Below are 26,831 nucleotides of genomic sequence, written 5' to 3' on the forward strand. Positions count from 1 at the left end.
CTGGATGTGGCGTTTTCAGTCGGAGAAACACTATGTTCTGATGAACAGCATCAGGTTTTTGGGAAATGCAACTAAAGATCTGTGTTTTATTCTCATTCTGCTGAGAATAAAAATTATCTGACATTCGCGATTTTATGCAGTTAAAACAATTCTGTACAGTTAAAACTTTAGAAACACACTGAGATTTAAAGATAGTGATATAAAGCTGAATATCATCAGCATAACAATGATTTTAAAAAAGCCAGCAAATTCTTTTAACAACAGAAGACTGACACAATGTTGCATTTCACACAGGCTGACAAAAACTGGACAACAGAAGATAGGAAGAAATTGCCAGGTTTTGGTGAGTCTCGATTTCATTGTGACATTTCGATGCCAGGCTCAGAATTTCGTGTAAACAACACTCAACATAGTGTGATGGTTTGGGGAATATTTTCTCGGCATACTTTGGGTCCATTAATATAAACTGAGCATCGTTTTAATTCTACAGCCTACTTAAGCAGGCTGACCAGTCACCAGTTGGTCATCGGTATGGCAACCAGTTGCTGACCGTATCCAACCCTTTATGACCAGAATGTACCCATCTTTTAATGGCTATTTCGTAGAGGTGGGAATCACCATACATCCCACGATACGATATTATCACAATACTTAACGCACGATACGATATTATTGCAATTTTTTAAAATATTTTGCGATATTCAGATTCTGTACATAAAGGTAAACTTTATCAATATTCATTTTATCTAATATCAAAGTGTCACACTCAGTCTTTCTCTCATTTCAGTCAGTTTTATTGTTGACAAACTGAACGGTTTGTATTACAGTTTAGTCCAACTTAACTGAATGCAACCATCTGGTACAATTATAGCTATTCTGAACTATGCAAATTATGAAAACTATGCAGCCCATTCAGCAACTGAAGAATTTGAAAGTAAAATAAAACAAAATATAATTTTACATTAAATAAAAAAGTTTTAAACTTAATTAAAATAAAACATGTCTTAAATTAAAATAAGTAAACTGTCATGTTTATTGCTGCCAAAAAAAAGTTAAACACATTTGGACAGTGAAGGAATGTCAGGATTCTTGCTCAGAAAAAGGATCAACATGCTCTGAAGTCAGAGCACAAAAACCTTTTTTGTAACAAAATATCGATTTCTGCTGTCCCTGTATCGATACATTATTAGCAAACAAAATATCACGATACTACACAGTATCGATTTTTCCCCCACCCCTACTATTTCGGGCAGGATAACACGCCATGACACAAAACTCAGATGATCTAAAACTGGTTTCTTGAACACAAAAATGAATAAACTGTTATCAAATAGCCTCCACTGTCCTCAGATCTCAATTCAGTTTGAGGGGACCAGAAATTCCCATCATGGATGTGCAGCCAAAAAATATGGAGCAACTGCAGGATGCTATCATGTCAGTACATACAAACATCTGTTGTTTCCAGCACCTTGAATTTGTGTAAAAAAGAATTAGAGCAGTTCAGATGGCAAAAGCAGATCCAACCTTGTACTTGTACTAATGAAGTCGCTGGTGAGTATAAATAAAAGTGTCTACCTGTAGTAAACATGTTATTCCACCTTTCCTTAGCTGGAAAGGTCATTTGCGGCAACAGAAAACACACATCTCAATAAATGAAAGAGCCCAAATAAATAAATGTGAAGGAGAAGGTGAATTTTTATTTTTTAGAGGACTCTGGTAGATGGTCCATTGAGTTTTAAGATACATTTAATAATGTGATAAATCCAAATGTAATAATTCCAGACTAACAAGCACAAACCACCACCATGGCAGCTGACTCTCACTCAGTCTTTACTTTTAAGGGAAAAATATGATATTTTCTAAATATACATTTTGTTTTCTTTGTTCCTTTCAGACGTACTTTACGATGTCTGTAGTGCAATAAAAACACATTTTGGGATCAACTTTAACAAAAGGCATATTTTAAATGTAAAAGTGAGATCAGGTCAAATGTGACATGATATTTGGATGTAAATTATAATGTGATATTTAGAATCCCATCTACCAGTATCATTCTTAAATGTTACCAGTACAAATAAAAGCAACAGAAGTCTGAGCAGAGTTTTAAAAACAAAAGACATTTTATGAAAGTTTGACCTTTTATTCTGAAAGACTTGATGCTGTTTCCCACAACCACTAGAAGCTGCTTAAAAATTAAGCATAATGGTGGATTATGGATTGTTAATGAGCTGCTAGTATAAACAATCTAATGGTGCCTTTTTCTTTTTTTTTATTGAGAGGAGTCTTTACAACAGCAAGATTCTCTCTGCCTAATCAAAGGCTCCTTCACTGAAAGGATAAGACCTGACCTGTATCCAACAAAAGACATGGCTGCACTTTCTCATATTCGGTTTTGTGCTTATACAGGCTGTATACAGTATGCAGCTCAAAGCCTGTTCACAGAAGAACTAAAAACACCAGGTGAATTTATGATGGATAGTCCTCCCGTGGTGTACAATATGACCAAGACAAAAGAGGCACTTTGGGGGACTTTCAGAGCATCCCACCTGTCTTGTTGGCTTAAATCACAAAGTGACTGCGGCAATAGAGAGCGTCCTCCACTTCAGACATCATAAATTCACTCCATTTTCCAAATTAAACTCTGATATTGTATACAGTCTCTAAAAGGGAGGTACATTTAGAAGAAACAGAGAGATAAAACTTAGGAATAAAAAAGAAATAAGAGCAAAATGAAGGCCAGCAAAAATGCAAAACAGGTACACGTATCCAAACCATGTGATCTGTCGGCTTATAAATATTTAAGATACCACTTTTTATTTCACTGTTGATTTATTTGATGTTATAATACAACCACGACAATAAATCGGAAGGTTTTTATGAGATTAAACCACTTCCTTTGTCACGGTCTGAGGAGGTGGACCCAGGTGCGAACACACGAGAGTAGACTGGAGTAAACTTAACTGAAAGCGAGCCTTTATTGTGGCTGGTGACAAGGAGTGCAGACAAGGCAGAAACGCAGTGACAAACTAAACTATGACTAAACTGGGAAAGTAAAACTAGGAAAAACTATGAAGACACAGGAAACCATAACTATGAATACTAAGACTGGCTGTGACAACATGGAGGGTGGGAACACAGACGACGCAACACAGACTACATGAAACACAGAGACTAAATACACATGAGGGATGATCAGGGGAAGTGGCCACACATGGGAGCACAGCTGACACACATGAATCTAACGACAGGAGAGGTGAAACTAAATACACTGACATTGAATACAGACTTTCAAAGTAAAACAAGAAACATGGAGATTAGACATGACATGAACTAAACATAACCACGCAGACATGACGCATGAACCAGGGAGACTTAGTACAGGGGGAGACAACAAGACTAAACAGCAATCTAGAAATTAACTAGGTGAACTAAGCTAAGGCACAAATAAATACAAAAGATACATAAAACTCAAACACTGGGTCGCTCGACCCAGGACCATGACATCCTTCTTGCTTTCCCTGAAACTTCTTTGGACAACTGTTGTTCCTCCAGGCCTAATTTAATGAAACTTGCTGGAAAGGTAGAGCATGAGTAGTCCAAAGGAAGAAGCTGTTAAAGTCTGGCACAATCAGATGGCTCACTCTCTTTATTGTACCTTAGGGCCACAAGAGAAGACCACAGAGACCTCTTTCTGGTTGTTACTGTAAACCAATATAGCCAAACAAATAACAGACGTGCTTCTCAGCTGTCTCACTTTTACCAGAAGTAATCAGGAGGAACACTAACAGGTGGAGTAAATAATAATAATAATATTAATGACAAATAAGTAATCTGAAATGAGTAAATGAGATTCTGTTTTTAAAAAATGCAGATTTAATCTTGAGTTTAAGCCAAACCTATTTTGAGTACACTATACATTATTTCCAGTGTTTTAAAGCAATAAGACACTTTGTTTAAAATGCTAGCTCATAGCCTACAAGCAGATCTTTTCTCTTTAAAACCTCTCAAATGAAGCTTCTGTGTAAAACACAAATCTCACCTCTGTGTTATTTTGCTGTAGGTTTTCTAATATGCTCTGTTCTGCTCTGCCTCATTTGGACGACTCGGGATGTTTTCAAGTCACTGTGGAAGGAAAAACAAAGTTGTAAATTATATGATAAACAACTAGATTTCATTTTAGATAAGATGATTCCAGGATCAGTGTATTGTGTTACTTTGTCTCACTTTTGTGGCTTACAGGAACACCTCATGGAACAGAGTTACTGTTAACCAAAAACTGGAACTCATTTCCAACTCTATAATTTTTATTTGTTGACTTTCTTAGAGAAACTTTTTACAGTTCATAGTTTCGAATACTATGTAAAATATTTGGCCTTGGTGTGGTCACCTCTGGTGGCTCATTTTCTGCCTTTAAGCCAACCTTTTTCTGGCTCCCCTCACAAACAGAAGTGCTTTGTGGCTAAAAGCACCATATTAAGGATATCCTTAATATGGTGAGATCCCTATGACATCATACAGACTGAAGAGAAGAAAAATTGGAAGTTGAGCACGCACAGTAGTCTGAAGTTTCCAGATGAATAGAGATGAAAGTTATCCATTCTCATAAGGTTAGTCATGCTGTAGTAGTTTGGTTTTACCTGTCCAAATAGAGGAGAACCAGGATATCTTTATATCCCTGATATTCCTTATTCCATTCATACTGCAAGGGGCCATGGTGATATGAACAGTACACTGTAAGTGTAAACATGTGACCCACTAAAACATCTCTATCTTTATAACACCTCAGGTTATATTAGGCCACTGTGAACAGGGCGGTGGAACTACCTCGGGGCAACTGTCAACTGTCATTCTTGCTTGAGAGAAGTAAAGATCTCCTTCAGATATTCACTTCAATGGATTAGCCAAAAAATATACCAGATCATGAAATTTTTTAAATATTTATAAAAGTATAAATACATCAATTTTGAAATTTTAAACAGGATAGGATGTTTCTCAACATCACATACTCCAACTGCGAACCACCGAGCTAAGGACTGGACTTAAAGAGGATGTAGCCAGTGTGATGTCATTGGTTTGTGAAGTCTTGTTTTGTGGCCTCAAGCTCAGTATTATAGACATCCTGATGCTTTGAAACCAGACCTCATAGGTCACAGTTAGATGTGACTGAGGTGCTAAGAACACTAAACACACAGTAGTGTCTGTTCACAAGGTAACCACAGCATCTTGCTATAATGATCATAGTGTATGTATATATGCATTCTATCTCCTCTGTAATGGGTGGAGGGAGCTCAACAAAAATTAGCATCGTCACACATACTACAACTATTAACATTTTTTTTAAATAAATCCCAAATCTTTAGATTTTCAGATGTATAGTAAATTGCATCATGCCCCTGCAAATGTGATGTTCTGCATTTGTTTCAGGTGTCATATTCATTGTCAGTCATCCACATGTACCTTTAGCACCACAAAAATTTCTATCCGCAAGATCTTGAAAAAAAACACCACAGCCCTGCCAGTACAGACAAAACACACAAGAGCAGTAGTGGGGGCAGGAGGTAGGGTACACCCTGGACAGTCCACCAGCCTGTAGCACTTCCAAATCATTTATACTTTGTGACCATAAATAAAGGCATATCAACTTTCTCCAGTAAGTTTCTCATTACGTGGAAAAGCTTGAACTCCGCTGTCTATAATTGTGGTTTGCATTGTCAGACCTTGTTCTGCAGCATCTGTGAGCTACACATGAAACAGTTCTCCACCTGCTGCAGGTTCTGGAGTCACCCTCCAGTTCACAGTAGATCTCTCCACAACAGAAGAAACACCGTCACCAGCTGTAGGCCAGTGGTGTAGCTGAACTCTGTTACACGGCAGGGTAAGAGCCTTTGGGGATTTCTACGATAGTGACATAATCAGGATACCAGTAGCGAAACAGAGGTGGAGGGGTTACTAGGTAATTAGTTGTGGGTGAGATTTTAAAATAAGGGCACAGGAATTTTCCAGTGGGAATTAAAATCTATCATGTACCATAGCTTTTAATGATGTAGGTTTGTAGTGATGGTATCACGTGTGATAGTTACTGAGCGAAACAGATCTGAGGTGATTCATGATCCAGGCCTTTTTTGGCTATCAAAATGAATTGCTTTGCCTTGTTTCTGCAGTCTGTGTCATGTTTCTATTTATTCAATGTGTAGCTCTTCATTTACTTTCTGGTCCTCTTAAAAAAAAAAACTGTCTATAACCCTGGCCTAACACATACTTGTGAATTCTTCTTTAAACTGGGAGAGTAAGCATGTACTGATGGTTTGAGTCTTTTCTGTAGCTGCTCTGGTTTGTGCGCCCCGGGCCATTTGCTGCTCGTCATTCCCTCACTTTCTTCCCACTTTCAAATAAATGTCAAACAAATGCCTTAAAAGGCAAAAATAAATTATGTTGTATTCAATAAGACTTGAAACTAGCGACTGAGACCGTAAACCCATCAGAAAATTTTTACTTGGGTCATAAATCAAGTGAGCTGTAGGACCGTTTTCTCTTAGACTTTTATAGAATCAGACAATTTTCTGCAACCAGAGCTGCTGCCCCCCCTCTAGGCTGGCCATTAGAAAATAAATAAATAAATAAATGCAAGTTTAAGGCACTTCCATATTTGCTTCATTTTACAGAAATAGAGGCTACATCAATCTTTTCTTAATGAGTGTCTATAAAAGATACCCATCTCAACTCTGAAGCTGCCTACATTTCTAAAATATGTCCATGACCCTGGAAACCACAAGCCACTTTGAAAACCCATTTATTCACCCACTCAAGCAAAGTTCACAATTTCTTGTCCTCTGTTGCCCCTGTCACTATGGGTGGTAGGCAGTGGACATAAAGACATGCCCTGATATTAAACACAAAAAGAACACATTTTAAAAACGAGAAGGCTGCAAATCTGAAACAAATCTGAAGGCGGTAAAAAAACAAAAAAGAAAAAATAAACAGCATTTAGGAGACTTTACAGGAGTTCATTTAATCCCAAGGTTTTCTGGGGGTGGCTGTAGAGGGAAGAGCTCATACAAACACTTCACTGTACATACAGATTTACATTGCGGGGGACATGATGTATGGTCCTGCCTGGCAATCCCACCTCTGGTATTCTGCACAAACACAGACCCCGGGATGGGGGGAGCTACATCCAAACTCCACTCCTGCTCCGTGTTTGCATTTCTGCAGGTGTTTCAAATAGCCTACAGAGTTGAGTTAAAATAAACCGATCACACAGTGCTGTAAATGAAAAGCTGAACATACATACTTATACCATTTTAACATTATGACATCAAATTTGGAATGCAGGTTCAAGAACGTAGGCCAACTAAACACAACCAAATTAGCCTGGCAGTCAATGCAAACACATCGGGGTGTAAAGTCGGAGTGCAGATGGACGAAATCAGTCGAGGAACTTTCAGTTTTTAGAGACAAGCTCGACATTTCCAAACCCACGGCTGAATCGAGCTGCAGCGAGGCAGGGGGGCCATCTGGCCTCGTTTCAATGTGTCCCTTCATTCTGCAAAATTGCATTCTATTCCAATAATAAAATCAAATGCATGAAAATAAAATGAAAGTATATGTAACTCTTTCAGGTCCGTTTTATGTTTGACTGGTGTTTGTGTTCTCATTCTTCTTCACTCTCGTTTTCATGCTCCATATCCTCCTCGCCGTTTGCTTTGGATTCTGTTCTGCTGTCGGGATCCTCGTCTTCCGATTCCTCCTGGTTGTCTTCCGTCATCGCCTCATCCTCCTCCCAGTGCTGAGGACACAAATATAAGACTTCAGCTTAACTCAGAAATGGACAGCCTGACAGCATGAGGGGTACTAATCTACTTGTTTTCCTTCCCAGCACCAGTTTTGCCTAATATCTGCAAAGCTTCTACAAAGTCATAGATGGCACTGGCTGATATTTGTTTGCTGTGTCTCATCAAATTTACACTGCCTTAATGTGCAAAAATTGCATGAGGAAGAGCTGGAAAAACAGTTCATTAAGAATGTAAATTTCTAGTCTAACTTACATCAGAGTCTTCATCGGGAAGACCTTCATCACCAGAGGCCTCGTCTTCATCAGATGACTCTGGAAAGCGCAGGCAAAGGAAAACAAATCATTCAGCTGACAAAGCCAAACAAGTTTTTATTCCACACAAACACAAACCTTCCACAAAGGTAATAAAGAAAGAAAGGAAGGAAAGAAGGAAGGAAGTGTTTCATGCTTCAGTTCTTTACATTTCATACAGAGTGAAGGAAGGTATTTGCATTTCAACACTACAGCAGGGCCATTTAGTTGTGACAACAATATGAACTTTATGATGCAGGAGTGTTGGAGGTCATTATGATTTGATGGTTCTATCTGTCCCATTATATCAGCCAGCCACTGTCTGCTGCCTGCACACTGACCAGCCAGACTTGGTTACAGACCTCGCTAAACACTCTGCTGCTATATGTCATAACTGTAAATATGCTTACATGCTGTCCAACAGTAAAACCAGGCAGGAGTAATCACCGTGAATATATGGGACACTGCGAGGGCGACATCATAAAGAGGGTTGCTGCCTCATTTTAAAAAACAAAAATCGATGCTTTTTAAAGCCTCGGTAAGTAAAAATGACAACAGCACAATGTCAACATGGTTACATCAAGTTATATTCAGGATTTTATAAAATAAGTCATTAAATGGTTTTACAGTATCTAAGTGTTCAACAGCGCAAGACAGCATCTGACACTCTCCTGCAATTCACAATGCGATGAGATGAGATGCTGCACAGTTACACAGCAAAGTCTGCATTATTGAAGAATTTGATTAAAAGTTTCAAATACCTTTGTTTAGCCGTCCATCAAAGGGTTCTCAAATGGGCAGCATACCCGACTTTATCCTCCCATTTGACTCAATTACCATATTTTAAAAGATAAACATTCAGTTTCATGAACTGAAACGAACAACTCAGACCATAAACTGGTCAGAAAAGATATCACTGAGGTCAGATTAAGTAAGATAAAGTTCAAGAGCCATTGTCCCCAGCTGCCCAGAACAAAGGGTTAAGGCAATTCAGTACTGCAGCATTTTTCTTAGCTTCATCCATCTTTTATGTACAGTCTAAAAGGCCAAGTAGTGAGAGAAGCTGGTCAGTTCTTCGGTAATGACGCCGGCTGACATTAAAGAAAGCTCCATTTTACAAACCATGTAAAGAAAAGTGGACACAAATTGAAGTGCACGATCATCCTTGTAAGATGCTCTTAGCCAACGGTCTCCAACCCCCGGGGCCGTTTGGTACCGGGCCGCGAGAGTTGAGGCTTGGGTGTGAAATGTATGGTTTTCAGGGTTTTTAGCGTTATTTTGTTATCGTTAACTCGGTTTTCCTGGGTCTGTTCACGTGTGTTATGAATAAATCTTATTTTTTTTCTGTACCGGTACTAGTTTTATTTTGTTGTATTTATCCGCGACACCTTAAAAGCCGGTCCATGAAAATATTGTCAGACATAAACCGGTCCGTGGCGCAAAAAAGGTTGGGGACCGCTGCTCTTAGCCATTCCGTGAGCGTGTGCTTGGAGCCAGGGATAAAAAGTTGCTTTTTAAAAAAAAAAAAAAAAGAGTTTTGTCACTTGTGAAAATGCAGATTTTATGTAACAAAATGACAAATACAATTTTCTAACTGGCAGTGTTATCTGCATCGTGCCCGGGACTAATCAATGTATAATTAATGTTACTCACACAAACAACAATTAACACAATTAGGTAGCAGAGAGATGGCTTAATCATTCCTGTTCCTGACTAACTAGTCTGGCAGTTTAAAGCTTCCTGTCAGATTCCCAAGTTGGACCCATAATAAGCTCAGAGCACAGCATCATTCCTGACACTAAGAACAAAGTTCTGCTTCCTGTTCAGCAGCTTCTTTTATGAACTTTTTTTTTTTTTGTTCAATGAACCTTCACATCCTGGACCACTGACGAGGATATTGGAACTCAAGGCGCAGGTTAATTATTTCATGAAAGCCAATTTTCTATGTGGCTCAATAAAGCGTTTTATACAGTACGGTAATGAGAAATGAGAGTGAACAGAGCGGGGCCTTGTTGTTCGCTCAAAGGGGAGGATCTGAACGCTGCCGGTCAGGTTGCCAGGCAACAGGAGTCATGTTTCCGTGCAATGCATTGCCAAGAGTGGCTGCATGATGGCCAACGCTGTTTTCATAAATCTTAACCGATTCAGCGCAGTCTTCAGCCAGAGTCCCAGATGAGTTGAGGTGAAATGACAAGATAATGAATGCCAGTCAAAATAATGAGAAGACAATAGTGTAGCAGTGCGGAGACTCAAGCAGGGCATCGATGTGACCTGTTGCACTCCATCACCTTCAAGAAGTCAATCCAGTCAATCACCCATTGAAAATGTACAAGAGATAGTACAGGCTGAAAAAACAATGATTATTTTAATACAGCTAGCTACCACACCCTCTGCTCGATGGACTGCATTATTCACAGGTAACAATGATCTGCATGAAATCTGAAGGAACTGATGCCACAAGAGAGGTAAGTTTGAGAGGAGAAAGGTGGGATTGGGGAGGTTAGTGAAACTAAACAGAAGAACAAACACTTACCGTCTTCATAGACCAGCTTAGCTGTGTGGTCAACATCTGAAACCACGTTGCTGCTGTCACTTGTCGCCATCTAGTGGTGAAAGGGAAAACAGTTTTAGATACAGCACAGGACTTTTTTTTTAACTCAACATTAAAAACATGACTAAAAATACACGGTTGAAACATGTTTTCTTGTTCTACCTGCAAGCAAAATGTTTTTTTACTTAAACAGTTTTCAATATCACATACTTATACAGCATTACTATGTGTGCAGTTTGTAATTACAACTAGACCAAAAAAAAAAAAAAAGGGAGGGGGGGGATTTTATTGGTTTTACTAAAGAAACAAAACTAAAAGAACCAAACACATCCAGCGCCCGAAACCTACAAACTAAACTCAAATCAGTGTGTCCACATGTTTTTGCCACATTGGGATTTATACGCTTCCATTTCAGCTCATAAAGAAACTGCCATAATGAGCAAACGTCATCTTATTACTAAAAGTGTACACTGCCAGAGCGCTCATTATATACTTTCAGGAGCTATTATGGATACAAATAGCATAAACTGTTCTGGTGTATCCAAGATCAGACTGCTTGATTGGCTGTGTCTGAGAGAAATGTCACACTGCTATGGATATATTTATCTCAACTATATGCAACCTATTCTTATACTACCTTACAGATGGCTGATTATTTACTACACTGTGAAAAATAGCCTTCAAGGATGCAATTTTTTCATATCTGCATAAAATTGTACATGCATAGTGTGACACCTGTTTGTTACAGTGTAGTTACACCACTGTCTAATTTGTCTGCTTTCTTATCTTGTTTGGGTAATTTAAGTTCCGGGATTTGTGGTTTGCATTTAAGGCTGCTGTGGCAAAATAATTTCCCCTGAGGGATAAATAGAGCATCTTTCTGGATCAAACGCTGAACAATACAAAGCAGAGTTCAGTTTTACAAAACCGATCACCTGGAGCTCTCAAAGCAGTCACCAAATGTTTAGAAACAACATTCAAACTTTTCTGCCTGCGTCTTCACAGCCTCACAGCTCCCAGGTGTGTACGAGCAGAAGTGGGGAGAAGACAATGACATGCGTTCTTTGTGTGATAAAGAAAGCTCCTGTGAAGTCAGACTGTCGTCCTCAAACACTGATTTGAATGATGCGTCGCATTCCTAATGTTTGTATAAGGAAAGACCCTTTGTTTTGGACAGCCTAGTCTCCATTTTATCATGTCATTTTTGTTACTACAGTTACATGTTTCCAATGTTTAAAGCTTCTTTACAAATCTACACACAGACTTCTGGAGGTGATTTTAAACAAATGTTGTGCAGCTACTCAATAATAGGTTTAAACATAACACAATCATTCTGCATACATCAGCACACTTGTTATTTATACACAGCCTATTTAAAGAAGTCTTTCCCTCAAGGAGTAAGCTGTAATATTTACTAGTAAAATGGATCTTCATTATGTACACATTACTGGAAGAACATAATGTAAAACTGACATTGCCTACAGGAGCATAACTGCAGGAAAGGGAAAAAAAAACACTCCATTCAAACTTTCCTCTCCAAATAAATCTAAACAGAAAAGCATTAGGCTTTTATTGTTTTGACACAATTCACTATATTCATCCTTTACTTGTCCTCAAATACAAACCATGCCTCTATCTCACACCGGATGCTGGATTTGATGTATTTCACAGTTAAACGTCAAACAAGAGTGAGCGGGGAGGACATTCTGCATTTTAAGGGTGCCGCTAAACACAGCAGCTTTGTGAGGGAAGCCATCTAAGTCGTCCCTGACACACGACTCACCCCTCGAACACTCAAAATCCAGTCATTTGAAAATACTTAAAGCTAATGATACTGTGCACAACACTGCATATGTTGGCACTTACCTGTGTCATTAGGAGATAAAGCTTCCCATGCAGCTTTGTTAGCTTGTGGAACATCTTCACTCTGCTCTCAATCATGTGATAAAGGACTCCCAGCTGGGTAACAAGGTCTGGCAGCTGTTGGATACACAGATAGATCAGCTGAAGGTAAAAACATTTCAGCAGACAACAAGAAAGCACCCAAAGTGGCTTCTGCCAAAGCTTTGTCTCCTCTGCTAACCATTCCTTTCAGGCGATATTTACATGAAGCAAGCCAGGCTTCAGCTTACATTTAAAATTATAATGACATTCCAGCTGTTTTGTGGAAGCAGAAGGGTCAACAAAAAGCTAGTTTTCCTCTTGTTTAGAGTGGTATGAACAGCAGGTTAGAAAGCTGAATGTCAAAGCACCTCCTGCTTGTGAGGATATTTTTAGTCAGAGCCACACTGATGGTCAGACACCACGAATCTACATCCCAATATGCATTCATTAAATATGAATGGCTGCTTTCTGGCCTTATGCATCAATAAGCACTGTTGGCGTGTGTCACTACACAAATGACAGTGCAGGAATTAAAGCGAGTGCAGGCAGAGTGAACTCACCGATGCTAGGTATGATGTGTGGTGCATAAGTACAGCCTTGAGCCACCGTACCATTAAGACTGCCCTGTAAGAAAGAACAAATGTATATGCTGTCAAGCAAAGGGAGCAGGCCAGCTTCATACTCAGAGTGAGGCAGGGACAGTGATTTTTGTTCACCTTTCAGTTAGTTAGCAATTCTTCCACAAGCTCTGTGGGATACTAAGGTTTCACTTGAATATTTTGTTCAGCAGGATAATCTACAAACATTTTTGAAGCATAAATGTAAAATGCCAATATGTATTAGACCTTAACTTTAAAATTCACATGGGAGGAATTTACTTGTGCATTCTGTGTATTGTAGCACAAAAGCAAAAATGTCTTAAGCTTGTGTTGATCATCTAATGAAACATTTAATGAGACCAACACAGTTCCAAGATGTTAGCTCACTTCTTAGTTTTGGCCTCATTCTTGCAGCACTCACTATGATGCCATATGCCAGAGGCATGCAGAATAAAAAGCAGCGGTACAAATAACTGCATCAGTGACTAATGTCTAATGTGGACAAACACTGAACTCAAGCTAATTAAATGCCGAGCTGATCCGTCAAGCTTTCACTTACGTAAACGGGTGCCCTTGGAGCCTCTTCGTGAGCTGCAGAGGAGATACGGGGTTTATTAAAAACTCTAGTTAACATGAGTTCACTTACAAATCCTGACAACAGGACAAAACATAGATGCAGGTTAATGTAGCTTTGTAGTAGGAATGGGAAGTTCAAGACTCTTAGCTCTTAGGTGCTACGGCACAAAGATTAAAAAAAAAAAAAAAAACGGAGAGCCAAAAACTTCTAATATGCCACACAGGTTGTGCAACATTTGTCTAGTTTTTGTATTTTGATTGTGGAGCCTAATATGTACTACCAGGTGGTGATATAAATGTTAAAAAGTTGATGAAAGCTGAAAAATCCTGACCATCCCATCCCTTCACAGGAACACAAAATGTTGCTTTTTGACCATAAAGGGGACACTTACTTCTTCCACTAATGGTAGAACTGCAGAGAGGGGTAACCGAGCCACAGTCTTCTTTATTACCATGTCTTTGCGAGTCTGGAAAACTTTCTTTAGGAGCAAAGGGGTGGGGGAAAGAAGTTTGCACAGAACAAGTTAATGTAAAACCCAAGACGTGCCAGAAGAACTGGCTCCATTTATTTTCAGCTCGCATTACTGTGGGAAGTTGATCAAAGTCAACACTTTCACAGATGGTTTCAAAGATTTTTTTGAAAGATGTTTTGGGGATTGATATTGAATTTTATCACCGGAATCAACTGAGATTGTTTTCAACCTCAAAGTTTTAAGCCTTTCATCAGACTCTGTAAGGAGAACTTACGTTCAGGATGCTAGCGTCATTGCTCTCCAGGCCCTGCACCAGCAGTACTGCAAAATTGTCTGTCGTTAACGAAGCCGTCCCTTTAGATGCTCCTTTCTCAGAGACTGTAGACAGATCAATTTCACCAAGTCGCTCTGCTATTGACATCTGCAGAGGAGCAGGAGTTATCTTTTAGCCAGGGGGGTTGCAAACTTCAAAACAGAGTTTAGTACCAAAACTACATCAAAAACAGAAACATCTATAACACTTAAAATACCACATATGCATAAATTTTAGTAAGTGTGATTAATCTTTGAGAGAGTTTCTGAACCTTTCGAATGAATGAACAATGTCGAATGAGGAAGCAGAACTTTAAGAACAAACAAAAAAACCCTCTACTGCAGAATGATAAATGCAAACAGGTTTTTGAGTGGGTTGGATGAGGATTTATGCACTTTCACTGTAACAATGTCCTTCTCATAATAAATCACCTGTTAACATATGGGCTCAAATTGTGGTCATAAATATTTTGTACTTGTGAATCAGGATTTGTATGTGTAAAAAAGATTTGTGTGTGGACTTAGCCAAAAAATACATGTGAAACGTTGTTTCAAGTACAAATTTTGACACTATTTTTCTTCCTTTCATCTGATTGACCAATGTCATGTCAATCACAAATTTAACAATCCAATCAGAGAACAGATGGGTTCGGCTATTGGAGGGGTGCTTTATGGAGCTTCAGGTCCTGAGGGAATAAATATAAATGCCCTTTTACATGCCAGCCCAGCGTTTTCCTTCATCACCACGAAGGAAAACAGTCTGTGGTGGGCCGAGTTTTTATTTTTATTGAACATTTGAAGATAAAAAAAAAAAAAAAACTCCCACAAACTCTTATAGAGGACATAAAGTCAGAGATAGAAACGACAAGGAGCAGGTGCATGTAGTACGGGTAGAGCTGCCGCAAAAACCCACAGAGCTCAGCAGCCAGCGCAACAAATTCTGGATCCTTGGCTTTTAGTTAGCATTAACAGCACATGCTGCATCCGATGTGAAAGTACCTTTATGCTGCGCACTGTGACTCACAGCAATGGTCCCGGGTCAGCCCTGACTTTGTGTTAAACTAATCCTAAAGTAATAATGGTATTTCTAACCACTGATATACCACAACTTTTTCCTTTCAACAGCTACTGAAAGTTAGGGGACCTAACTGCTATCGGATATTTATACAGAGATCCTCCAGCTTCAAACTGTATCACCCTTCAAGGACCTGCAGTTCAAAAAAGCGCCCCTCCGACAGCCAAACTGATCTGTTCTCTGATTGGATAGTTAAATTTGTGATTGACATGACATTGACCAATGTCAAAATTTGTACTTGTAACTTGAAACTTGAGAGCAGAGTTTCACACATATTTTTTGGCTAAGTCCACACACAAATCTTTTTTACGCACACACAAATTCTTTTTACACATACAAATCCTGATTCACAAGTACAAAACTGATTTACAAGTACAAAATATTTATGACCACAATTTGAGCCCATATTAACAGCCTCTCTTGACCGATTGGTGTGTGACTAATCACTGAGCCAACAATGTGGTGGAGACATTTATGCTCATTTAGTCGTTTTGGGGCCGAAGCCAAAAAGCTGTCAGAATCAGAGAGACTGACAGATGCACTCATCCGGAGGCTGAGCCTACCTCTTTGGTGTCTGTGTCTTTTTTCCTCTTCTCTGATGCCTGTGAGGTTCCTTTAAGTGGGGCTTTGTGACCAGGAAGTCCTGGGACCAGCACTTTGCTTTTGGCATTCACAATTGGAGTTTTCACCTGGAAGAAGCAATTTCATAAATTTTTTTTTACCCTCCACTTCACTGCAGCTCGAATTGCTGGGAGTTTATCTAGAGTGCACATGGACTGGCAAATAACCTGTCCAGACCAGTCTTCTTGACATAGTGAAGAAAATGAAGACTTGATTGTTACCTTGGAGACTGTGGTTTCCATGGAAAGGGACAAAGTGGTCTGAACATCCCGGGTCAAACACACATGTCTCTCTGCTGTGTTGATGTCCTGCACAGATGAGAGGAAAGAAGGTTGACAGGTAAGTGTGACCAATCCTGATGAATATTACAGACAAAAACAACGCTGTATTATTTATCAGCTGTACACTGTCAGGCGCTCATCACCTCCAAGTCCTTTTTTCAGACATGAGATATGCAGTAATCTGCTAACGCGACAGTGGTCTGTCATTTATATGTTATCTCTTAATTAACAAAATGTGCCAGTGTATGAGGTACATGCTACCGGCAGGCTTATCAGCCTAAAGGACTTATAAACAAAGATAAAAGGCAATTATTGGATTGTATTAAATCATTTGAACATCACATTTTAGAATGAAATTATAACCAGAGACAAGTGTGCACCCGCCTATAATTACATCAACTGGTGATAGCAGCACATGAAATATTAATGAATAACTTATGGGCTTCATGTCATGAACAAAAATAAACAATTCCTATCTATAAATCCATTTTTTATTTTAAATGAGAGAACACTGATCATCCAGCTTAATGTTCCCATAACTAATACTTCCAGTGGACCCTAGAGCCGGACGAGATGTGCCTTGCTGCGTTTTTGCAAAGTTTATTCCAACTGTTTGGCCAGCCTTTTTAACAGAACGCAGCCACACAGATGTTCTCTTTGAAGATGACGGCGTTTGTAGTTTGAGCTCACTACTTAAGAATTAACATTCTCTATTTGTATAAAGACGCAATGAAATTCTATTTGGAGAGAATCAACCAACGGCAAAGGAAAAAAGTAGTTCTAAAAGAAACAAAAAAATGGTAATAAGAAAAGCAACTATAAAATTATGGCAATAAAAAGCTCTCTACTGTGCTCCTAAAGAAATTCACCCGGTGAGTGCACAGCCTGATGCAGCTTCCTCAGAGAGAACAGTTGGATGTAAACACCCAAATATTTGATAAATGATGAAGAGGTGAAAATCGTGTTAAGTGTGGATTTTGTGGCCTTTGCAGATCTTAAGGGCACAATGACATATTTAGTCTTAGGGCTATTCAGCATAAGTTTATCTTTCAGACACTACTCTGTGAGACATTTAACCTCCTCGTCATTGGACAAATGTGTAGTAAATGTTAAAATGAACCAAATCAGCCCTAGCAGTCTCCTGTTGATGGACAAAGTCCAAATCTGTTTCCATAGGTGCTCCTTTCTTGTGCTGCCAAAGAATTATTGACCAACCCTGTAAGGCTAATGATGCCATGTTTTTCTTCTTCTGAACGTAATCCTGGTGATTGTCTGACCAATGAGAATTTGGCTAATCTTGAGACTACAGCTTTAGAGGGTATAGACACCAAGCTTGACCTGCCCATGTCCCTCACATACACTTTATGAAAGTGAAGGACCAAACTGGGAATTAATGAAATGCATCACAGTGCAAATTAGAAACAGAGCTGTCAAAATCTAATGGTATTTGTAGAGGTTATTGGTCTTAATGGCCCTATTCAAAACAAGCACCGTTTTTAGTGTTAAAGAAACTTTGTTGCAGAGACACTAGGCAGGTACTGACATGTGTGTATCTGTTAATTCTAGTACATGTATTCATACTGATGGAGTCTTTAAAGTAATATTTTAATATAGTTTAATGGGGTCCAATAAGAATGCTACCATGACTTTTGTTCAAGTGATCAGGGTGCTCATTAAAACCTGCAGCTCGTATCAGGTTACTGGTAGCCCACGCATGACTGTGGTGTTAATGTGAGCATGAATTCCACTTCAGATGTTTTGCCAGTTCCTGTATAGTGGTTTACGCATTTGCCTAATAAACGAGAGATCCCCAACTTGATCCTTAGAGGAGACACAAATCTCTTTGGGGCTGTGTCAGGAAGGGCATCCAGTGTAGATTTAAAAAAAAAAAAAAGTATCTTTTATTAATTATACTGTACAAGATGATATACCAGGACATCAACTTACTTCATTAAATTTCCCAGATTAAATAAAGACTGTAATTTTTCCTGTATAAGAGGAAAGAACTGTCCTATTGGCTATTAAAACAAACAAACAAAAAACACACACAAAAAGAAAACACATGACTGTCCAGGTTACTTATCATATAACATTGTGTATTTCGGTTTCCTTCAGAAGACTCACCACTTTCTCCATTACTGGCTGTAGGTGGCTGCCGTACGCCAGCATCACAGTTCGAGTATCCGCTCCAAGCACCGCTGCGAGCAGTGGGATGGGCATCGGGGACTCCTTTGTGTCTAACATCTGCACCGTACATGATGGTGACAAGGGCTTCTTACAGGGGCTGAGGGGACAAACCAACCATTAGCATAGATAGCATACAAAATTGCTGAACATGTACTTGGTGATTTTTAATATATACAAACTGAAATCCATGTGACATACATTTTAAATTTTGTAGTACTGCGATATGATTTTTTGTGAACTCTCCCGACTCATTGAGGGGTGCCAATAACCAACCAATCGGTGGCATGCTGTCTGACGACGTCACATTTTAGTACCTGCTCAGGTCACTTGGAACCCTGGCCGAGCAGGTACTATTTTAGTACCTGGTACAGGTATTATGACCTAATGGAAAACCCTGAAAACCTTGGCGAGTAGGTACTAATGGAAAAGGGGCTCCTCAGCTACAAATGCACCAATTTTCAGGGCTCTAGATTAATTTTTCAAAAAGGACGGCACTGGTGCCACAAAGTCTCAGATTGTAACGACATCACTTATCTTTTCTGATTTTAAAAGAAATAATGTGATTAAAACAAAGTATATTAAACTATAAAAATTAATGTCTTTACCATTTATTAGAAGAGTACACAGAGAGAGGCATGCACACTATTAAGCTAGATAAAGAGGAACAGCAGTCTGTTTTCTATTGAAAGGGCCATTTAGGCAGTCTGGCTTGCTTGCTGTAGGATCTCTTTTGGAAGTGGTCTTTTTGAGGGATCTTGAAAAACTGCAGGGTGGAGATTGACGCTGATGGGTGTAATTGAACAATTAGCAACAGAAGTTACACAAAGTCCTCTGTGAGCCAGTCTTCTCTCAAACATCACAACCAATGACTTGGACAACAACAAGCTGCAAGGAAGCAACCGGCTTTTGGAGGGTTACTTGGACACTTAATGTTGAGATTACAGTAAATCCATTCATTGTTGTGCTCGTTTTAGTGAACAATAAAAGCTCTTGTAAAACTGACACCTTGTGGGTCTGGTGGATCCTTGAAAGTAAAAGTCAAGTTCATCCACCACGGAGTGACTAACTGCATTTTTGATGACTATTAGCAGAAAGGGGGCCGAGACAACGAGGGCTCTCCTGTGATGGCCAGAAGGAAAAACTGAACAAATGTATGTATTGTATCGTTTAAGAATTTCTGATCGGAAACATTTAAAACACATCTTTCTAAAGAGTAGAATTTAATGTTTTTATGCTTAAATTTTGCTTGGCAGCTCTCCAGTTTGCACTATTTGTGCAGTGCAACTCATTCTTCTCTTTATTGCTTTCAGCCAAGGACACTCTGCTACCTGCTCGTGTCAAAACACACATTTATTTATTCATTTATTTTTCATGCTGCCCTTCCGTTTCACCCTGTTCTCTCTTGCTTGCTCTGCATCATTTTGGATCATTTCACTTTTGGCTGTCTCACTTTTACTAGCTTTTTAATCTCAGTGCTAGTGTTAATGCTCATGCAAATGTTGGTCTTATTACGCTGCAGTCAGTCCATACTTTCCTGCCTACCCATGGCTCTACTGCAGTCTATGGTTTGATAAATGCAGTCAGGATTTTTTTTTTTTTTTTTTAACTTGTCCACTTTGCATTTGTACAAGATCAAAGATTGTAGGAAGCCACTTGGATGTAATAAACAATGTTATAAACAATGAAAAGTGCAACACCGCCTCTCTTGAGCAGAAGATGAATGCTTATTGCTGAAATATTTCATCCCATTACCTTGCACTGCCGTACATTGTCTTGTATAAAACTAGTGTTTTAGAAACCTACCCATTTAAAAAGTGCTCAAAGAGGTGCAACTGCCCATCCTTACACACCACTGCCAGCCTCACTGCCTGTAAAACACCAGAAAAAAGCCCAAAATGTTCACATACGAGAACTATCATGAAGAAATATTTAAGAACAAAAGTTCTAACAGAAACTCAGTACAGAAGACACATTTTAGCAAATGCTTTGAATCATTAAATTCTAAGTGTTTGCTAAAAAAACGTATGAATATTTTCTCATTTTCTAATTGAGAAGAAAATTATCAACATAGAGTCTACGACTCTGTTTCAAGTTATTATCTTTTACCCTGTTAAAGACCGACTGCAAGTAATTTAACATACAGGAGAAGTAATGCATTACCTCTTCCTTGCTGTTGGATGTAACGAGGTCAATGTGCTGCGGCTCATCCGTCAGTGTGAAGGACACCACTGAGTTCTTGTCTTTTCCATCTTCTCGTACTTGCCTTCAGTAAGATAGCTTTGAATTAAGTCATGCAAATCTGACTGCAGTGCATTTTCATACATGCACTTTATTACACAACATCAAACATACTAAAATCAACTCTGCACTTACCATACACTGAGCAGTCGATCATGGGCAGCACCTGACAGAAAGTAGAGGCCATTGCTGTCAGGGGGTCGTGTGGTGGCAAAGCGCAGGGTCGTCACAGCCGTGGAGTGGCCTGTGAACTTCTGCAAGGAAAAAACAAAAACAAAAAACAGCTGAGTTCAGGTCTAAGTAAAGCACTATTATAACACTATAGTACAATACTGACTCTTCTGGAGTGTGACTAACATATCTGCATTAAAACCAAGTTTATTAGGTGACTTATGTCTAATAATAATAAATTTTTTTTTAAAAAAGAATCTGGAATTTAGCTCACCCTGTAAACTTCCTTGGTGTCCAAGTCCCACATCTTTATTATGTGTCCAGCTGACAGTAGCAGTTTACCATCAGGGCTCACACACAAACTGGTCACCGCTGCACGGTCTGCCTTCCACTTACTGTGAGAGACGATGACAATTTTAGGTTCACTACTAGCTTTTCCCATAAAACAACTTAACCGGGGCAGGCTGCCATGATATATTAACATCTACCCACACACATCTAGTGGCTCATTTTGGCACTCCCCCCTCCATTTCTTAGACTTTTTGTTTTGTAGTTGTCCTCATTCAGCTGCTTCTCCAGAGAGAATCTTGTCCTGCAGTCATACATATTTCAAGTCCCGTATTTAGGACTACATCTTCTAGTTCTCAATCCACTCTGGAGAGCCACTGTGAGCAAGGCCACTAACCAGAACCTGCATGAGGCAGAGTACTGTCATGTGACAGTAAGTGAAGCTCGCTGAAGAGAAGAACAAGACCAACTGCAGTCCAAGGCAGTGAAGCTCGAGCTCATCTGCAGGGTGAAAGACTCATTGGAGAGGCAGCAGACTACATCTCCTAAGTTTAAGTTTTTTTCATGCTTTCTTTAAATTTTAAACTGTTCTTTAAATATCAGCAACCCATTCACCATTTTAAAAACAGCAAGAAAAAAAAAAACAAAACAAAAAAAAACCCAAACCACAACACCTTTTTCTTATCCCTTAAACTACAGACTGCTCTAGTGAGCACAGAGTGAAAAACCATTTAAGTCTGAATCAAACTGAAGTCTTTTTAAGGTTAGCAAAGATCGATGTGGAAAGCTGGACCTGAATGGCACTTGCACCACTTTGACAACCTTCAGACAGCTGGCCACACAACAACCAAAGTAGAACTCGTTTGGTTGATGCAAGCAGTTAAACGAAATGCTCCACTAACTGCACCAACAAAAAGAAGATAACGACTTGTGAAGTGTGATGTGTGAGAAACACCTTGGTGTTTTCTATCACTGCATTATTCTTTCTCCTACTGAAGTGATGAACCTAAAAAGTTTATGGCCAACAGCATACTATTTACTGGTGCTCTCTCCTAATAACAGCAAGAAACAAACACTCTCCAACCCACTTTGTGCACCTCGAATGGGCTTTACTGAGCATCAAGTGAAGATTCATGGTGGCATTAGTGCTCATGATTGTTGCTGCTGACTGTGCCTGTGTAGCTAATATATCTGTCACCAGACAAGAGGCTTTCATGATGAAATATAGTGATAGTAAATGTCTGATGGTATAACGTTCAATGATGCTGGTGTATTTTAGGCCTTGGTGGGTCTGTGAAAGACAGGCATGCTTAAGCTGGAACCACATTCTTACTTTTCTCACCACCAGTGTTGTTTCTACAGGTAGAAAAACAAGAAAACAATGTCCTTTCGGAAACAGTGCAATTTTAAGAGGTAATATTACAATATACGCTCTATGTGAAGGATAGTTTAGTGTCAAAAATATAAACAGTTTAAGAAGGACATGATTTATACCCAGAATGTGACATCCTTTTTGAAAAACAGATTTTCAGGTGTGAACTCTTCAAGTGTTTCTCACACACAAACTTGCAATGTCACATAGATGTATTTAGAACTTCTCTTAACATTCAAGTGTTTACAGATTTCTTTTTATGCTTCTAAAGTACTGTCTTGTTTAAATGTAGGAAGCACTTCAAGTCCAAATGTGTTAAAGAAGCCTGTGACAGTGAGCATGACACCGTCCACCACCGTGTTGGACTGTTCTTTTCTAACAGTTCTGGCTGCACAAAGACAAATTCTGACAAATACATTACTAGATAACATTGTGTGACTTTAAAGGGATATCTATTAAACAACCTAAAACAGGTTTTTATAAAACAATGGTAACTAATTGTATTATAGCTGAAAAAACTGTGTTGCAGCATGAACAAATAAAGAGAGCCTAAATAGCAAACATCAGAAATAATTTTCAGGCTAACAAACCAGTTTTTAACCAGTTATCATTACAGGAAATGTATTGATCAGTGATTGGTCATTTGTTCTTGGTTTAAACAAACTATCCCAAAGAGAAAGTAGTTACTGACCTTCTTGTCTTGCCAGTCTGCAAGTCCCACTCTACAATGTTTGTGTCATCTGAACCACTGTATAATAAGCTTTCTTCAGGGTGCCACTGGACACAGTTCACTCCTCCACTGTGGGCTCCATCCTGGCACACAAATTGCACAGTTAGCAACTGTAAACAACTAGTCCTATTATATTTGAAAAAAAAAAGTGAGCGTAATGCTAAAAAAAAAATTAACTCTGACAAAAGACAAAAATACAAAGAAAAACATAACATTTTTCATCCTGCATAAGGTTGCAAAGAAGCGATTCTTTGCAAACCATGTAAGGTCCCAAACTTACCAGGGTGCAATGCAATGCTCCCTTTGCTGTACTATAGATGAGCACAGTTCCAGCTGCTGTGCCCATCGCCAACAGGTCTGCCTTCTCCTCCACCTGCACCGCCTCCGATTTCCTCTTCTTCCTCTGAGGCCCCTCCTGACACAAAGCATATTTAAGGTGATGACATTATACATAATGTAAAGCAATTAGAATTAATAGCATTTTTTTCAGGTCCTGAGTATCAAGTCAACACTAACATATAATCAAAGCCAGGAATCTGTATGCGGACTGAAAACAGGACCAGTGCATCACTGAATACGGCGGCATTAGTGCCTAGTACTATGGTTCCACATATTAAACCAATTCTACGGCAGCACAGTGACTGCTAAAAGTATAACTGCAAACAATTTCTCGTCTTAATGACATTTAAAAGAATCATAAAACTGAATACGAGAACAGAAAACTAGTTTTCTAGTCTCAATTATCATCCGTGGATTTAAAACTGCAGTACTTCGATTTCAGCGCCCAATTTATGTTTACTTTGGCCTCGTAACAAACTTTTAACAAACTACCCCTCGATAAACTGAGGTACAGCTAGCGGACCCTGCTTCTAGAAGTGTCATGGTGGCACACGCCGCTGAAGCTCCGCTGAGCTGATGCCAACTTCAATAACTCGTTAATTCACAATAATAACCATTTAAAAACAAAGAAAAACATCTTTTTTAGTTACAGTTGCCACTTTCAGAGTTTTTCAGACTAACTTCACCATATTTTACGAAATTAAGACATGTTCGTCATTTTCTTGGACCACCATGTGGGACTAACATGTGCGTTCTTCGCAGCTGTGGAAAACTAGCGAGCTGCTAACGTGGCTCCGCCGCTAACCACGTCTGTCAGCTCCGTAAAGCATTTCAAACGGCAAACGTCAGTGCCTTCTGCGCTGAGTAAAAACTTCATTCTTTGAAAAGTAACATTTCTCTCGATTTAACAACTGCTCCTTTATACCACGTTGTCAAATGCAGCTTTATTCGGGCCTCGCTAGCTGCTGACGCTAACAACAGCCTCACGTACCTTGACTGTCCGGCATGGTCCCCAGGCTATGCACGTACAGGTGGCACTCAGATGAGCTGAAGGCACGTATTCCTGGTGAAGTGTTTTACTATCTGTGTTCCAAATTCGAAGTCTGCCATCCTGGGCACACAGCGCTAAGAACTGTCGTGATTTAGGTGAAAAAACGCAGGGTAGCTGCAGCGAAGAACTGCCACCGTCGGCCGCCATTTCTGAAGCGCTACTTGCGTCTGCGTGCGTGCGTGCGCCGTGGTGTACACAACCCACGTGTGGCCCTCTGAGCACATGCGCACTTGGTCCCAGCACCTCCCACTCGCTTCGTATTACGTTCTTCTTTGGGTTTTCCCGGCAGCAGGCAACATTTAAGTTTGCGTTACTGCCTCCTAGTCGTCAATAACTAACTGTTCACACTTTATGATTTCTTACAGTGCAGCAATTAGCCCGAAAAAACATTTCTCATCAGCCGAGTCTCCACAGTCAAGTAGACCTTTAACCCTGTTCTTATCGACCTAATCTTTGCAGCTAACCGCTCTGTTCGACAGTCATTTCTCTTGCCAAATATCAGTGCAAGAGCCAGCAATAGTCAGGATCTATCCGCTAGAATTCCTTGCTGTTTCGTGTCGGTTTCCTGTTTCCTCTTACTATTCTTTATTTTGTATTTCATGTGTCTTAGTGGTACTAATCAAGTATTTTTTCGATTTCGTGCGTATAAAATGATCAAAGATAAAACAGAAATGTTGCTGTGAGACAAACCACGGTAGCATTGTGCTGTATTATTAATACAGCATGTTCAACATTAAAAAAAAAGTGACATATATATATACACTGGAATAACTATTTTGTTTCAGTTTATAATTAAAAAAGAATATATCTCTTCCTTTTTTAATCAATGGTAAAAAGAATAAAAATGAATTAAATGTATGATTTTAAATAATAGCTCTTTTTTTTTAGCCACCACATATCTGTAGGGCAGCGTAAATACAGAAATCTTGTTCCTTCCAGACAACAAGCAGGTTGATTTATGCTGTGTTCATGTTTCCCTCCAAAGCAAGCATATCCTTAGTTGTAAATATCAGCCTTTACAATCGGTCAATGCATTTACTTGTACTGACAAAATAGGTCGTAACTTGGGTGTTCCCATTTATTTTACAACTACCTATAAATAACACAATTTGTAGGGTACTTATCTCTGCATCATCCTATAGGATCCTCATATCCCCACACTGTAAATTTCTCCCAAGGCTCTTGAATGCATCACCAACAAATGAACTCATCCAGTGTACATGTCCACATTCAGGTTTATATATGTAAGAAAGTTCATAAATAATAATAATGATACAGCTTTTTTTGCTGTAAATAACACAAACTCAACACAAATTTTCAAAATATTAATGTCATATGAAATTAAATGTCAAGAAGACAGAAATTTTCTTTTTAGACGTGTTACTGTTTGAAGTTATTTTCACCTTAAAAGTTGTTCCAAATTTGCAAATTCTACAACTGGCAGCTCTCAAGCACTCAGTTTTATATTCTCAGCTGTAGAACAGGCTGTCCAATGATGTTAATGTTTTAGGTTATTACTTAAAACATTAAATTACTAACTTAAGTCTTTTAATTTTTTCTTATGAGTACTAAAATACTAAAATCAAGCGTTGTATTTTCATTAAATAATTATTTTAAGTTTCATTGTTTGCCCATTTTTCCTCCTTTTATTGTGCTGAACATCATGTGCATTCAAAAATTAACAACAAATGGCAGATTATTTCGCACCGACCAATAACACAGGTTAATATATAATAAGTAAATTCAAAGATAAAAACCCAAAATAGATTCAACTTGTACAAAGCAATAAACCCGTAAAAGAGGTCAGAGCTAAACTAAAAATAAATTTTTAATTAGTTTTTAAGAGAATAATTTGTGGGCTGCTTCATTTTAGACTAAACAGCTTTAAATAACTTATCAAGTAGTGCTGATCACGCATCTGTGTGACTTATAAACTTGAAATTTTGAGATACCCAACTCCAAATATCAAGTTATGGATTGCATCCCCTCGTGGCAGAAAC

General features: G+C 39.0%; 1 protein-coding gene across 1 annotated transcript; it reads right to left on the minus strand.

Annotated features, from left to right (window-relative positions):
* Nucleotides 1-6,774: 6,774 nt before the first annotated feature.
* On the minus strand, nt 6,775-25,020 carry wdr43 (WD repeat domain 43). The gene is made up of 18 exons (XM_040042128.1): nt 24,772-25,020; nt 23,722-23,856; nt 23,403-23,524; nt 21,326-21,446; nt 21,016-21,134; nt 20,803-20,905; nt 20,446-20,510; nt 18,580-18,739; nt 16,396-16,482; nt 16,117-16,242; nt 14,441-14,587; nt 14,086-14,172; nt 13,677-13,708; nt 13,079-13,142; nt 12,501-12,614; nt 10,617-10,686; nt 8,046-8,104; nt 6,775-7,786 (listed from the first exon to the last, which is right to left on the minus strand). Exons 1-18 carry the CDS (start codon nt 24,976-24,978, stop codon nt 7,652-7,654), a joined length of 1,953 nt encoding a protein of 650 aa, XP_039898062.1. The 5' UTR covers nt 24,979-25,020; the 3' UTR covers nt 6,775-7,651.
* Between the last annotated feature and the right edge of the window lie 1,811 nt (nt 25,021-26,831).

This window comes from Simochromis diagramma, unplaced genomic scaffold (genome assembly GCF_900408965.1).
Source record: "Simochromis diagramma unplaced genomic scaffold, fSimDia1.1 OVJJ01000304.1, whole genome shotgun sequence".
Classification (NCBI taxonomy): domain Eukaryota; kingdom Metazoa; phylum Chordata; class Actinopteri; order Cichliformes; family Cichlidae; genus Simochromis; species Simochromis diagramma.